Genomic DNA, 16,115 nt, shown 5'->3' on the forward strand with positions numbered 1-16,115 from the left:
AGCTTTGAAGAATCACACTCATGTCTGCTCAAATATTTTCCTATCTTATCCATTTTGGATGCCAAAAGGCATTGCTATTACCCAAGTAGTTATTGTGCAGAAGTGATGGTCTGTTTTTTTACCCTGCTCCACCTGGGTCAGAGAAGGATCTCTCTAAATTCACCATTTCAGTGAAGGGTCTCCAGGGCTCAAGTTGAACAGGAGACCAGCATTGTGTCTTCAGAACTAGGAACACTTTTCCCAATGGAAATTTTAAAATCACAACAGAAGTGCAGAGATCTAGTGTGATAATGTGGTTTTTGTGTATTTTTAAAGCAGCTCTGTATTCCTGTCAGGCTGTATCTCTCAAGGCACAGAGAAGCATGAGTTTATAAAGAGACTGCTAATGCTGTTAGTGCCTTGTCAGGAACTAAAAACAGAGATGAGTCCTCTTGTGCTTTGTGCCAGCCAAAACAAGAGGTGTGTATGGTTTTGGAAGCCATCTTGACTTCCATCATATAAAAAGTATTGGAGTATCTAATTAACAGCAGTTTTTGCATTCTGTGGCTGAGAAGTTTTATGAGAACCCTTTCCATTTTCTGCCCTTAAAGCCTTTCAGACCTGCCCACTGGGTGACATTGGTCCCTAACAAGGCTCAGAGGTTCTTCCACTGGGCATCTCCCCCTCCCTGATGCCATCCCAGTCCTCCCCATGCACAACCCACTAGCACCACGACAGAAAACGCACTTGTGTGCTGGATCACAAAGCTACCACGGCACACATGGCCAGACCTGCAGTGCAAGGCCATTTCCCAACTGGCTCCCACAAATGGGGAACCCCACTTGGAGACCTTGTTCTGTCACCATGTGCTCCTTCTCCAGGTTAAGCCACTGCCTGTGGCTAAAACACAACCAAGCCAAACACTGCACACCTAGCCCTTTTTCCACCAAAAATGGAAAGCAGCTCTGCCAGTAACTGAGAAGCAGGCAACACTGGACAAGTTGCATTACAGGGATAAAATAAAAATTTCTTTTGTGTAGTGTAAGAAATTTCATAGGTTTGTCACAGGTGTCAAGCTACTTTATGGCCCATCAGAAACTATCATGGACTCAAGGGAAGAAAAAGCAATGGACTATTGCCATTTAGAAAGCTATAAATAATACAGGAGGTAAAAGTTATTTGGTCCTAAGAAGACATAGTCTCCTAGAAAAGTAAGTTTGCAAAGTGTCTGCAGCCATTCACAAAGTTGAGCAACAATATTATTCAAAAATTGCTATTAAATATTCAAAGACATTAAAAGGAGAGAAAATCACATTTATTTTCAGCATGTTCAAGTCTCCAGACACAAAGCTTTAAGCCTCAACTAGAGATAACATGAGCATCCCTTATGGACTAAGCCTTGTCTTGAATTAACCATATGACAATTTTCTACTTGTCATTTTTGTAATTTCCCTCAGAATGTCTCTGGTGTTATACATCAGAGTTTCTGTAAGACTGAATTTCCACAATTTCTACCATCTTAAAAAAATAAATACATTACTATCATCATCCAGGAGAGAGTAATTTCTTTAGAAGAAACAGGGATAATGAACATGAAAAAAATAATTTTTGTTTTGAACATGGTATAACTGCAAGAACCAACTAGATAGAATTACAAAAAGAATGAACAGTATATGTGCTATTTATTAAACCTTATTGCTGACACATCAAATTTATTACTTGGAAACTTTTCTAATAGGCTTAAACCCTAACTATGTAGTCAACATAAATGCAAATATGTTTTGTCAAAGAATATTTATCTAGAAAATAGTTTTTGTGTTATCCATCTCAACTATGTTTTTCCTGAAAAGGTTTATCAGAGCTAAAATGGATCTTTCTGTTCTTCACTGCGTGATTCAGACCAGATAACCAAATTTTACAGCTTGATTTTCTATTAAATTCTATTTATCTGGGAGCATGACCTCCTTGATTTCTTTTGAGTTGTTTCACTCTGAATAAATAATCAAGTATTTGTGTCTAGAATGCACAAACAAGAGACTTGGCAGACTCTACTTTCACAGACGGGGCACTCATATGACAGACCCAGGTTCAAGAACCTTGCTCTGAATGAAGGAAAGGAGAAATTTCAGCTCAAATCTTCCACATGAGGGTCAGCACTTTAGCCACTGGCTATTTTTGTGATTCTGAGAAGCAAGGCTTTTCTCTTTGGCATGATGTAAGAAAAGATTTAATTTCACTGCTATCTTGAATAGAATGAACTTTTAAAACCAGTACCCAACACAGCTCTGAATAAAACCTCAAATACTGTATCAGTTGCATGCAGAAGAAATTATATATTTTAGATATTTTAAAAATAATTTTTAACAGGAATACCTGCCTAATTGAGCTGCACTTTGTCCAGTTTTGCATAGGCTATATGCCCCTAATAAAATCATATTTCAGTTATACCATGTCTGCTTCTCTCAAACTTTGCAAGTGACATTTAAAACCTTACACTTTCTATGTTTGCAGCTTACCTGTGAGAAACAGCTCCCCAGGCACCATGTTTATTCGTTAGTATGTTGAGTATCTTCTGCTTCAGCTGGTTGGCCGTGACGTGGTCTCGATGCTTAGCAGCACTGATGAGGTGATCACACATCTTCTCCTCCTCTCTCCTGTCAGCAGCGTACTGAGCACACTGCGACTGGCAATGAGAGAACATCCACTTCGTTAAAGACAGGCTACTCATGATCACCCTAAAATTATTATTTATTTACCTCTCTGATTATGAAAAGAACTCATTAAAGTGTTAGAAGTATAGGACACGCCATTTGTCCTAGTTTCATCCAGGACAGGGTTAATTTTTTTAACGGTAGAGGGGGAGGTAAGCATGTCCAAACCCTAGTGTCATTTGATATCATCTCATGTCACTTGCCAAGGGTAGGAGTAAGGGAGACTCTCTGGTCTGGGAGAAAGTGTGGCAGGCTAAAAGGTCCAGTATTGTTTGACTTACTGTGTAAACCATTTCTTTGTCTTATACCTTTTATTATTAATATTGTTGCTATTACTGTTCTCTTTCTTATCTCATTGCTGTTTCCAGTTAATTATTCTTATCTCAACTTTTGATTTTCACCTCCTGTGCCTCCAGTTTTCAACATCACTATGGAAAGGATGGGGAAGGAATCAAACAGTGTCTAGTTTAGAAGTCTAGGTGAAGGCACTGAACTTTTCTGCAGTAATATTTCTTGATCATGACACCATTCAATTGAAATGTCCTGTCATATATTATCCAGAAACAACCACTCTGTTAGAACACATAAAAACTGAAATACCAAGGGCAAAGACAACAGAATTCAAATTTAAAACATTAAGCCATACACGTGGGTGTGTGTATATATGTGGCCACGGAGGCACCTTAAAAGTTATCCTTTTGTAAGTGTTTCATGTGTTCTCAGGTATAAAATACACCTCTGACATACAGAGGATAATATACAAGAAAAAATTATGTACTGGTTTTGATTTTTAAATTATAGTAACACCTAAAATTTTCTGATTTTTTGATTTTTTTATTGCTACAGATGCTAAACTAAAAAAAAAAAAGAGCATATTTTCTATCTCATACCACAACATGCAAAATTTTGATAACATACTACCAATTCTAAAAACCCTAATGGATAAAAATATCACTAATCTTTTAAACTGAAAACATCTAATATTTCCATCATGTGTCCTTTGAGAGAAAACTACCTCTAAAATAAATGCTGTGGTTCTTGACCTTCACATGAATTTCTTTCTAAATTGCTAGAATTCTATAGTGTATTTTTGGTTTGATAAATCATTTATTGACGTGTAAGTACAATCTTTTTCCATTTCTTTACTCAAAATAATGCCAAGTTCAAACTCAATTTCTTCTACTTGTAAAAATTCTGTCGAAATGTCTAAAGAAAGGGAACGCAGCCAGAGTAATCAAAATAAATCCACTAAAAGTATAGTTTTCTTGGTATAAATTATGAAGGCTAAAATACTCTCAGAATAGCTAATTTAAAAAATACCCTTTATGGCACATTTTTTGCACTTACAGTTTTTGCGCACCATTTCAGAACATTTAGCCAACACTCGATGCTGTAATAGTGCTCAATAGAAACCAATTTTCTAGTATTCAAAAGAGCAATTAAGTTAACCTCATACTTTATATTTTATTCTTAATATTTCTGCACACTACCTTTTTAGTACAGATCACATTAGCATTCAGTATGATTATTTGGTCTTTCTATTGTGTTTACAGAGATCATTTCAAGCAATCTATCCGGGAAAGAACAATGGTTACACTAATTCATAAAGGGTTAATTCATTTTCCAATTTATCTTCTTGTACAGGGAGGCACCAATTAGTACAATGATCTGCCTTAGTAATGAGGTTAATATTTCACCAGCTCATTGGACAGTAAAATTAAATTTTCATTTTTCTTCCTGAACAATTACAAAGGTTAACAAAATGAAAGTTAACTGTGAAATACCCATTCTGGGAGGAATTTTCCTGCCTGTGACTACAACTGGAGCCACAGAATAAAATTTAGATGCTTGTCCGTGGTCTATGCAGGAGACACAGTAACTTGGTGCAGCTTGGAACAAATAATTTCACCCATAATGATTCAATTAAGGTTTAAAGGACAGAAATAAAATAAAATAGTCATGCACTTCTCTAGATGAGAGCACTGATTAACATGTACTAAACCCCAGAAGGTATACCTATACAGTTTATTAAAACAAAATGACAGATATACAATCATGTAGCAGAAAACTACCAGAAATCCCTTTGTCCCTACTGCTTTCAAGTAGGATGAATAATAAAATATTCCGTTATATTCCCAACATTATTAAAGACAGTATATAAAGCATTCTTTCAGACTTCAACCATCACCTTATTTAAGTACTTGTGAATTTCACATTAAAAAAGTCTACATTTTACAATTTTCTTTTATGATTTGCAGATTGAAACTTACTCGCCTAAAATGTGTACCTCAGTCTTTTCCTACAACAAATATAATGAGAATCTTTATATATGAGAAACGTGTTGGTTTCTTTACCAGACAATAAGACAGACTTGAGGCTACTCCTTTAGGGAATTTAGTTAATATTCTAAATCCTATTTGCTAACAGAAGCTGGAAGTTAATTGAATATTCTCATTCTGTCTGGAGTTCTGACAGATCTTATACCTCAATGTATTCTTCAAAGAGCAGATAACTCAATCTTCCATTGTCATCTTAGGTTACTGCATGATGCTCTGATAGATATCAAATGTTATTTATTGTTGAGGCAATATGAAACTTCACTCTGACATACACTTAATTGTAAATGCAATTTTACCTATGTTCAAAATATCCAATATAAGCTTGGTAATAAAGTTGTTGCAATCCCATACGACAAGTGTCTGCTGTCTGCTCTGACAAAATGAAGTAAAGGTTATGTGTATTCAAAATGACAACAGATATCTCTGTGTCTCACAGTTCTCAGCTAGGTCAAGGAGCACAAAAACTAGTACATCAAAGTGCACATTTAAGAGAGCTGTTTCAAGGAGATAAAAACCTCATCAAAACTAAGATTCCTGCATCCTATTTCTAGCCACCAGGTGCTTGTTGACATTTTCTGACAGATTAATAAATTGATATAGCTATTTATTATCATCATTACTAAATCTCTCAATCTCAATCCTAATGCTAGGTCATTTGAGATGTGAAAATACAGGACTGCACATATATATCTACATCTACAAAAATGTATGCAAACACAAGGCAGGTTCAGAAACAACAAAAAAACAGTGATGAAATGTACGAAACACTATAAAAATGCAAAACCATATTTGATAAATTCATGTCAAAAAATGAAGTATTAAATTTACTCCATTACTTTTGCATGACTTTTTTTTTAATAGGGACAAAATTAATCCTGTATAAACAACAGGAAACCTATTAAACTGAAGACATTTTAAAAACAAGGGATTTAACATTTGGATCACCTTCAAACACCACTCATTGATGAAAAAGCAACTGTTGACTCCTTTTCAGAGTAAGTATTATAGACATTTAAGAGTTATGGCAGTCAGCTGCTCTGTTACATCTTCCAATACTCAATCTTACTGTTGATAATGATTCCTAACTGCCAAAAAAGATATGCAGTATTGTATTTCTCTATATAAAAAGCAAGTGTTCTAAAGTGCTCCAAAATTCAAACTGTTTGAAAAAAATGACCTTAAATATTAAACCTGTTCAACAAAACATTTCTATTTCTTATTTTTTTATGATATACCTTAAGTCTATAATTGCTTTGCTTTTTTACTGAACTCATACATATTGTTGTAAATAATCAACAAAAATAATTAATAAGGTGACTTGCATTACTATTTTCAACAAATCAGAAAAGTTCTTTGTGAACCAAAGGGTCCACCATATCAGATTAGACATTCTGATTAAGGCATTTCTTCAAGCTGTAAATGCTTTTATGAATTTCAGTGACAAGATGAGAAATTAAACCCATTCCTTGTGCTTGACATTTACCAAAGCTTTTAAAAACCAGTTTTGAAATGCTTTCAATGTAAATTTCTTCCTCGGAAGAAAAAAATAAAACCTTTATTGCAGGCAGTTACAGTCTAGGCGTCAACTGAGTGAAAACAGAGAACCAGCACTGCACCAGCTCTCAGGCTTACCTCAAACTCAGCGTGCTTGTGGACATCTTCAGCTCTTTGTCGGTTTAAAATAAATTCTGCTTCATTTGCGACACGCACTATATGGTCTTTCATTGCATGGCACAATAATCTGAAATAGGAAAAATCAGAATCAGTCTTTTTATTTGATGTACTTCAAATAAACTATTTCAGCAGATTTACTTACAATGGAAAAAATCAATGAAACTTCTGTAATTAAATTTTGCAATTAGTTGAAATAAAAAAATAATTTTATCTAAATTTCCTGCATTGTGAAACACAAAGAAATCACATTAAATGGAAAAAACATTTTCCATTTATTATTGAAGGCAAAAGTTCTTTATGGAAGAATATATTTTTAACAGCAGACTCACTATGAATACTGCACTGTCATTTAAAAAAATCTAGAAAATTGCTTAAACACTTATTTGTACCATTAAAAACATTAAATAGAGGTATTTCAGTTTCAGTCTTAAAAATTCATTATTGAAGATTTAAAATTCTATTAAAATTGAAAAGTAATATCAATATCTCTCAAATATTTCTTCAAACACTACCATGAAAAGTAACTCACTTTCCCATGTTTTCAAAATGTCAGAAACAGAAGGCAAAAACAGATTAAGAGTGGATTGATATTGAGGATGTCAGGCAGCCACATTAATTTAGACTTTCCTAAAGACCACAAAATACCACGAGGTGCATAACAAAATTGCATAAACAACACTGGGTTGAAAATGCCCTTGCGTTTTTGGGCAGCAATAATGGAACCAACTGCTTTCTTGTCCCTATAGCCCATATCTAGGGTTGGCCATTATATTAAAAATTACTCTGCTCTTCTTATCAGCAGAGAGTAAATGTGTTTCAAGATGCAATGATCTGACAGGTCTGTTTAGGATCAGGAAAAACCATTTCTTTTTCTGTGGAAGTGGAACATCGTCTGGGATTTTCCATCTTGCAGCATCAGGGAAAGAATTTCAAAGTTTCTTATATTAAGGCTGTGAAATCTCTAGTAAATTTAACCCTAATTTGGTGTTTCGTGTTAGAAGCAAAATTCATTATTATTAGAAATCGAAGTCATGATTACTAGACCTTAAAACTGTAAGATGGAAAGATTTGATCTCTTTTCTTGCCTCCATTGTTTTACCGTCTGTGAAGAAAGGAAATCACTAACCCTGAGCTACTATTTAATATGTGTACATGGCAAGGGAAACCATAAATATTTGGGCCTCTGTTTTAAAGATAAAAAAACTTGGATCAAGGTTTCACAGTGGATATTCATGTCTTTAATAACCCTTTTTATTATATCTAACGCTTTGCTATTTTTAAAGCAAAAAGTTTTTTGCCAATTATAAGCTGAAAGATCAAAGTTGCCTACCCTGCAGTTTTCAAAATTTAGCCTTATTTTTTAATCTACCCTGCTGGAAGATATGTTTCAGTACTTTATTACTGCTAATGTTCATATTTTTATTGTTAAAATGTAAGTGTAGGACTGTCTTCAGATGTGGATTAGGAATGAACATTAGTGGATGTCAGGAAGATGGGGACAGATCCTTCCTTTTGCCCAGCAACAAGACAAGGGGCAGTGGGCATAAAGTGGATCACAGGAAGCTCCAGCTGAATATGAGGAAAAATGTCTTTACTTTGTGGGTGATATAGCACTGCAACAGGGTGCCCAGAAAGGTTGTAGAGTCTCCTGTCCTGGAGAAATTCAAAAGTTGTCTGGACACAATCCTGTGCAATCTGGGATATCTCAGTATTATTTCAACTGTATCTTGCCAGTTACTTCATGCACTCTCACGTATCTCTCACTGATCGTGACTTCTTCAAGAAAAAAATGAAAAACTGTTTGTATGATCATTAACAAATTTGGATTATCACAAAAGCAAGGCCACAGCCTCTTAGAAGTGTATCATCAATTAAATAATATAGTATCAATGTGTGGTAATAAGGGACATACTGTGGTTCACAGTAGAACTGTGGTAGAACTTCAAAGATTAAGTAAACAATGTCTTTCCATCTAGAAGACCATTAATAATCATGCTATTCCTAAAATCACTTGACAGAAAGACTTTGAAAAAAGGAAGGGTGAAAATCCAAGCAGTCACTTAAAAATCTTGTGTGGCTACAAAATAAGCCTTGACCTGGGTGTTTTGATTTGCAAGTGCAAGAGTGCAGGGCTGAATATGGAAGCATAATAAATTAAAGCAGTTAAATATGTAATCACTGAGAGGCAGCAACTGCAAGGTTGCAGAAGCAATGTCTTACAAAGGTTTTTGCAAAGGTAGGTTTCTGCGCTCGCTCTACTTGTTAAAGAAAACTTACTTTTTTGAACTTTAAAAACTCTATTAAAAAATAATTCCTGGTATTGGTTTTTTAGTTTTAACTGAAAGCTACTATGCATTCTCAACATTCCTACTAAGTAAAAGATGGTAAAACTCTTTACTGGATTATAGCAGAGACAGCTAACCCTGAATCTCAGATCCATATAGACATAGCACCAGATAGTATACTGTCTTAACTGGTTTATACCTGATGAACAAGCATGATAATGTTGTCATCCTTTGAAAACTAACCAATTTATCTATATCCTGAATAATTCAATCACATTCATGGCATAAGATTACTAAAAAAAGAAGAAACCTCCAACTTTTTGGCTTGAGAAAAAGTGCCTACAAGTTCTTTTTGTTCCTCAAAGGAAATAAAAGCAAAATTACTCAGAAAGAATCCCAAATCAGGAGAAATCTTACTGTCAGTAGTAACAAAGAATTCCAGTACATTAAAAAAAAATTAAAATCTGCCTTCCCACACTATGAGTAAGAGAAAAGAACAAGGATCTCTAGGTCAGCAAATTCACTCCTTCATAGCAACAGGCAACTACATAATTTAAAATCTTTCATAAACTGCCTTTAGCTTATGAAAGGCACTTTCATTAAATCTAGTTCTTGAAATATGTTTTCATTATGTGAAAATGTGATTGAGTTACTTGCCTCCCACACAGCTTTGGAAATTTCTCTGAAGCTTAAAACCCTTTTCCTCTCCAATCCAAATGTATTCTTCAGCAGTCTTAACTGTCTCATTTTACACAAACCTTGCCCTTAGGTTTACACAATCCTTCCTTCTGATGATCTTCTGGTAGTCTGCGTGTTACTATTCCTAAGTAAACCAGATCTCTGATTTTTCTTGGATGGCAAAACTGTAGATAAGTTTTACTAATATCATAATTTGATTTTGTCTTTTCTGCAAATGCATATCCAAAACTATCAGCAGTATTCTAGACAAATTCTAGTCACTATTTACATAGTAACATTGATGCTGCATTATTTCAATGGAAATACCCTTTCCAATGCAATTCTGTAATTGCTTTTCTTTATTCTGTGATTTTGTACAAGAAAATTTCAGTGACAGATTGGCCTTTTACCTCCTCAGATATTTCCAAAAGATGCATGTATTTTCTAGAATATATTTTCAAGAATATGAACACCAGGTACTGTTACATTATAAAATATTTATATAGTACATTACACTGTATAACATTTATATTAATACAGGTTGAAACTCACACAGTATAACCTGATTGATATTTCTGTCATCTGCCCAGCCAGGTTTCCCATCCACAGTTTTTTACAGAGCATTATCTTTTTGGGGAAAAGTCTAATATCTGTATCTTCCCCTGACCATCATCCTGGACTTGAGTGACCAATCCCACTGAGAAGCACCTTGAGGCACAAGAATGGATGTATAATTGCTATAGAAAGGGGTGATCTAAAATTTTTACTCTCCTTTAGAAAAAACCCTGTGTTCTTTAGTGAGATCTCCTTATCATGGTGATTGATTTATATCCACAGTTCTCATTCACGCTTGTAAATCTTCCCATCCATCACCCTCAACAGACCTAGAAGTTACATTAATGTTGAGACAGTGAGGAATCAGGCCTTCTGGTCATATTTATACATTTCTACATAAGTAGCACTTCCAAAGGGCTAAGGATTCACCACAGGCTTGCTGTACTTTTTATTCTCACTTCCAGCAATTCATGATTTACCAAAAAAAAAAAGCCTTGAGTAAAAAAAAAGTAAAAAATTGACCTTGAAAAAGATTTGGCTTTATCCTGTGTGACTATTTCTTCAGTTGCACCATTGAAACTCCTACCACTATTGAAGACAACTGTGCTTGCCAGATGAGCTGATCTCAGCCAAGAACTGATGACCTGCAGAAAATCTTATCTCCTCTTTGTGTGGCAATCCTTACTGCATAAGGTAAGGACTAAACACAACCTAACTTAAGGTTTCTTTTCACCCAGACAAGCTTGGTTTATTCTAATGCCTACAAATTTACAAACCACAGTTGAAGTTCCTTTACTAGGAAACAGGTTTGACTTGGTTTTAGACTGAATCAAAAGAATTTCAGTAGGAAATCCACCAACAAAGCAGTCCAAAATCACTTGTGCCTCAAATCCTTCTACAGATAAATGATCTTTCTGTTCAGACAATTGTGGAGTTTTCAGCTGAAGATACGGGAGAAAAACTCTAATTTAAATAAGCTGGTACTTCATAATAAGCATGACAAGGCTTAAATATCTGTAGGAATAAATGGTGGGGTCTCCTTAACCTAAAAATGGAAAAATCTCAGAGTTATGGGCAAGACCAGGCTGAGAGCAAGTTTCAGGACATGACTATCTATAAATATGAATTATTTGCAAATACTGTTTGGGAGTAGGTGAGTTATTTTAAGTGGAATTTTAAAAAGCTAGATTGTGGAGGACCATGTTCCATGAAGTCATTCAGATAAATGGACAGTGCCTGGGAAAATTTTCTTAGAGTTTTGGAAATAGAGATGGTGATAAGATTATATATAAATTGTATTAGAAAACTGTAAAAAATATAAAATTCTTGCAACATATCTAACTGTGGATTGAGGGGTTATTTGTACACTGATTAGAACTGAAGAATAAAAATTCTTGTCTCACTAACTATCCTAACTGGCTTTGCTATCCTGCAGTCATTTGCTCCTAATAATAATCTCACACAGAGAGAAAGCACTCATAGCTTTTATGCTGCTAGACAAAAGAATTGAGCTTACATTATCCAGCCTTTCCTTTATTTGAAACAAAATAAAAACCCCAGATCATTCCCAAACAGCAATTTTCAAAAAAGATTACCAAATGAACATTTGTTATAATTTAGCTAAGGTCTTGCTTCCTCTATTCATTCCTGAAGTTCTGCCAACTCACATGTCCAGGGAAACAGATGTTTCTCTGACTTACTTTCATCATATGCCCGTAGCTTTATTTAAAACAAAAAACAAAACCAAAAAACACAACCTGGAAATGTGCCATGTTTTTATCAAACAGTTGTTTTGACAAATATTATTCTTAATGGCATTTATAAGAAATGAAACCTATCATCGCACTGGGTATCTGCAATAAGATAGTTCATAAACTAGTCTAACTTGAAGAGTTTGAAGTTCCACAAGATGCAGTACTGCTATGAATCTTTGAAAGCAAATTCCTATAAACTTGCAAAGTAATATCTAACACAGAGGTCTCGTTTCTTGCAAGACATAAATGATGAAGAATACCCTAGGGAAAAGTTTGAAATTATAGCATGCAAACACTGGCTATTCAACTACAACATAAGCACACTGACAAGAAAAATTTCATGCAGGGTAACTATAATAGTTTCAGATATGTCTCAGAAGCTGTAACAGATTCAATACAACTCAGAGATGACTACAAAGAATCTGTTCCACTCCCATAAAGACTTGCTATTTTGCAGAAAAATTTTCTAAATCCAGAGGAATCTGTCTCTTTGTAATAGCGACTACCCAGTAAACATGCATGACTAGCAGTTATAGCTGAGATGGCCTTTATCTCAGGATCAGCCTCCACTTTCAGATATGACCTGATCAGGCAACGCTAGAAGGGGAAAGGATACCTCAAAACCTCTAACAGATCTAAGAACTGTAGGTGTACTGACCCCACAAGCATACAGATGGTTACCATAACAATGTACACTTTGTCTAACACAAACTACTTGTCTGGAGCCAGGATAAGGACAGCTATAGAGTAAGGAATACAAGATTATGAACAAGTACATCTAAACAAGGGACACACGCTCACACTTTAGCTGGTGTAGAAATACAGACATTCAGTGCCCACTTTTACAGAAGTATCTATGACAGGGATCCTCGACTAAAGGAAGATGACATCTACGACAAATTTCCATAAAACAGCCACAGTTAATAAAGGATTCCTCCAGTCAAAAATTACACGTGGTGAAGATGACAATAAAGCAGTAGAATTTGGTTATATCTGTCAAAGACAGAATAATCAAACACCTTTCCTCTTATTTATGGTTTCTAAGCTACTGCTTCCTCCGTGTTAATTTCTGACTGTATTTGCATATATTGGATTTTGCACATCAGACCGGAATCCTTTGCATGTGGTAGCCCTGAACTCCATATGGTCTGATTACCCAATATCTTTCCTTCTTAGATGATTCAGGTTAGGTCCCCATTCTGTCCTGTAATCAAGATCATAATCAAAGCAGAAACAAGGAACAGCATCCATTTTGGACTCTACTACTAAATCAGTTCTTTGAGAGCTATTAGGAGACCCAAATGCAGATGCACATCATAAATCAAATATGGCAAGTAGCACTATAGATATATCTTTTAGCATATGCCTGAACATTTAGGTATTGCAGAGAGTTAATAATGGCTGTGAACTAATTTACCACAAACCAAACATGTCAAAATTGCCAAATGGCAACAGAGGATATCCAAAAGAAAATTTGATGTAGATACCCCATAATTCCAGTTGAGGTAACAAGGAAAGAATATAAGTCTTTATGAGCCTCCTTCCAGGACGGAATCAGAAATTCATCAAAATGTAAAGAAACACTGATTTCCAGACTATATAAACATCCTGTTATTTTTTTCAAAATATTTCAACAAAACAATATTTAAAAGAAAATTCTTGTGAATTTTAAGTATGCTCAGAGGTCCATGTAGGTGGATAGGCTAAAATATATATTTTCGTGGCTAAAGGCAGAAAGCACACTTAGGTACAGAGATGGAATTACAGGAACAAAGATTTAAAATTTACAATTTTAAATCTGAGATTAAATATAGGCTCACGTTGCCTTAAATTTATATTAGAATTAGACTACCTCTATTTAAAATGAAGAAATTATGTAAAAAGTAAAGGAAAATATTTAAATGAAAGGAAAAATATCATCTCTTTAAAGAGGTGAGTGTTGAGAAAGCATAATGGGAGGAGGAAATGGATGATGAGGATAGTAATTCAGCTCTGAAAGATAAAGAGATCATGACCTATAAAATCCTTCTCTTAGGCAGGATAGATCCCTGAGATAGTCTGTTTGTCAAAAACATTAAGCTAAGGTACAACCAATTAACCACAAACTTTGGGCCCTGTTTAAGTAGTAAGTCTTTTATCAATTTAGTTGTCCAACTCTTCTTCAGAATGTAGAGTTCTAACTGGTGCATGAATATTGTGGGACCTTTCCAGTGTCAAGATAAATTATATTCATTGCTACTCCTGTGACCACAAATCTGACTGTTTTATCTTTTTTTATCGCAGAAAGCAAACAGGTTGGCCATGGATGGTTTACCTTTTGTAAATTCATGTTGATTGTTCTCAATTACCTTCTCTTTCAAGCAGCCAGAATTTGTTTTAAAGGGACTTGCTACATGGTCTTCCAAGGGCCAGAGGAAAAGATGACTAGCTTTTCCCTGGATTTTGAGGACTATTTTAAAGATGGGTGTAACATATGCCTTTCTCCAGGCACCTGTAACCTGCCCCTATTTCCTTGACTTCTTGGATCGGTGATCAGCCTTGCAAAGACTTTCACAACCATCAGATGTACCCCTCAGGTATCATGGGCTTGTATGGCACAAGGTGTCTCAAGGAATTCTTGACTCAGACTTTATCCAGTGTTGGTAGATGTTGGTCCTTTAACTCCTTCACTAAAGGCAGAGCCTTGATAAAATTTAGTGAAGATGGAGGCAAATAAGGCATTGAGTGTCTCAGACATATCTGTGACTAAATCATCCACCCCATTCAACAACACGACATTTCCCTTGGACAGCCTACTAATGAAGCTCTTGTTATCCTCGATACTTCCTCCAAGTTTCATTTCCAGCTGACTGCTGGCCTTCCTGACAATATTTCTTATGTGCTCACACTTCTAAATTCCTCCTTTCTAGGCAGCTTCTAGTTTCACCTCCTATGTACTCTCTTTTTGCATCAGAGCTGTATCACAATTTCTTTTTCCAGCTGAACCACTCTCTTGCTACATGTACATTTTTCCTGCTCCTGTGCTTGGATAATGCTGTACTTAAAAGTCTGACACCTTTTAGAACTACCTTGAAGGAACACATTGGCCTCCCATGGGATCTGACTGATCCGTTTCCTGAATAGACTACAATTTGCGCTCATTCTGCTACTCTCAATCCTCACTTCCCTCAGGGCCTTGAACACCACTGTTTCATGGCAAGTACAGCCAAAGGTGCCATTAATTAATCACATTCAAAAATAATTCTTGCCTACTGGTAAATAACAGATCCTGCTGTGTGTCAGTCTTAGCTGTCTCATCATGTTTCAAGAAGTCATCCCCAGCAGTCTTCAATAATTGTTTTCCCTAACTCTCCTCTGGACTCTCCTCTCATCCTGTCCTACATGCTATCAACCAGACTATCTTCCTTTCCACTGAAGAACTTCAAAAATCTGAACTGCTTCTTCACAAAGAAGGCAACACTTCCTCCTTGCTTTCTCTGGCTACCTTCTCCTAGGAAACTGTCCATTGCAGCACTTCTGTCATGCAGTGCAGGCTGTCCCACCAAATCTTAGTCATTCCTTCCAATGATGTCATAGTTTTGTGATTGCATGGGGAGTAATGTTTACTCCTAGTTGCCCAAGATGTATGCATTTGTAAACATATGTACTTGAGGTGGGTGCTCTTATCTCTCATTTTTGTCAGCGAGCAGCCATTTTCTTTTGACCTCATCCATCACTACTCCACTTAAACGTGATCCGTTGTCTCCCTCACATATCATTGCTAAAGAAGACTTTTCATGTCTCCTTTCACAGCCAACATTGCAGATACATTCAGCTCTAAAATTATGAAGCCTGCTTATGTGTACACCCCAATGTAAATCTGAAATCCTAATTAAGCTGCTGTCAGTGAAGCTCTTGACATGTGTGATGCCCTCAACATCACACATTCATAGCAGGAGACTGATTACATAGAAGCATAAGTTCAAGATCATAACCAGGATGTCACTAAATCTTTCAGGTGTATTACAAACCTTGAAAGAATTAATTTAAGTCTGTAGTCAGATCTCTTTTTTCACTAAAAGCTGTTACAACAGTCCTATTTTCAGAATGCTGTATCAGTATTTCTGTATTGAATTCCAAAACTACATGTTATCCCGATCT

The 16,115-nt window shown here is 35.6% G+C and overlaps 1 protein-coding gene across 1 annotated transcript in view; it reads right to left on the minus strand.

Annotated features, from left to right (window-relative positions):
- NBEA (neurobeachin) overlaps positions 1–16,115 on the minus strand; it is a 373,019-nt gene that overhangs the window by 212,920 nt on the left and 143,984 nt on the right. The window contains 2 exon segments of the mRNA XM_031061401.1: positions 2,496–2,662; positions 6,662–6,770. Coding sequence (XP_030917261.1) covers positions 2,496–2,662; positions 6,662–6,770 — 276 coding nt within the window.

This window comes from Geospiza fortis, unplaced genomic scaffold (genome assembly GCF_000277835.1).
Source record: "Geospiza fortis unplaced genomic scaffold, GeoFor_1.0 scaffold181, whole genome shotgun sequence".
NCBI lineage: Eukaryota > Metazoa > Chordata > Aves > Passeriformes > Thraupidae > Geospiza > Geospiza fortis.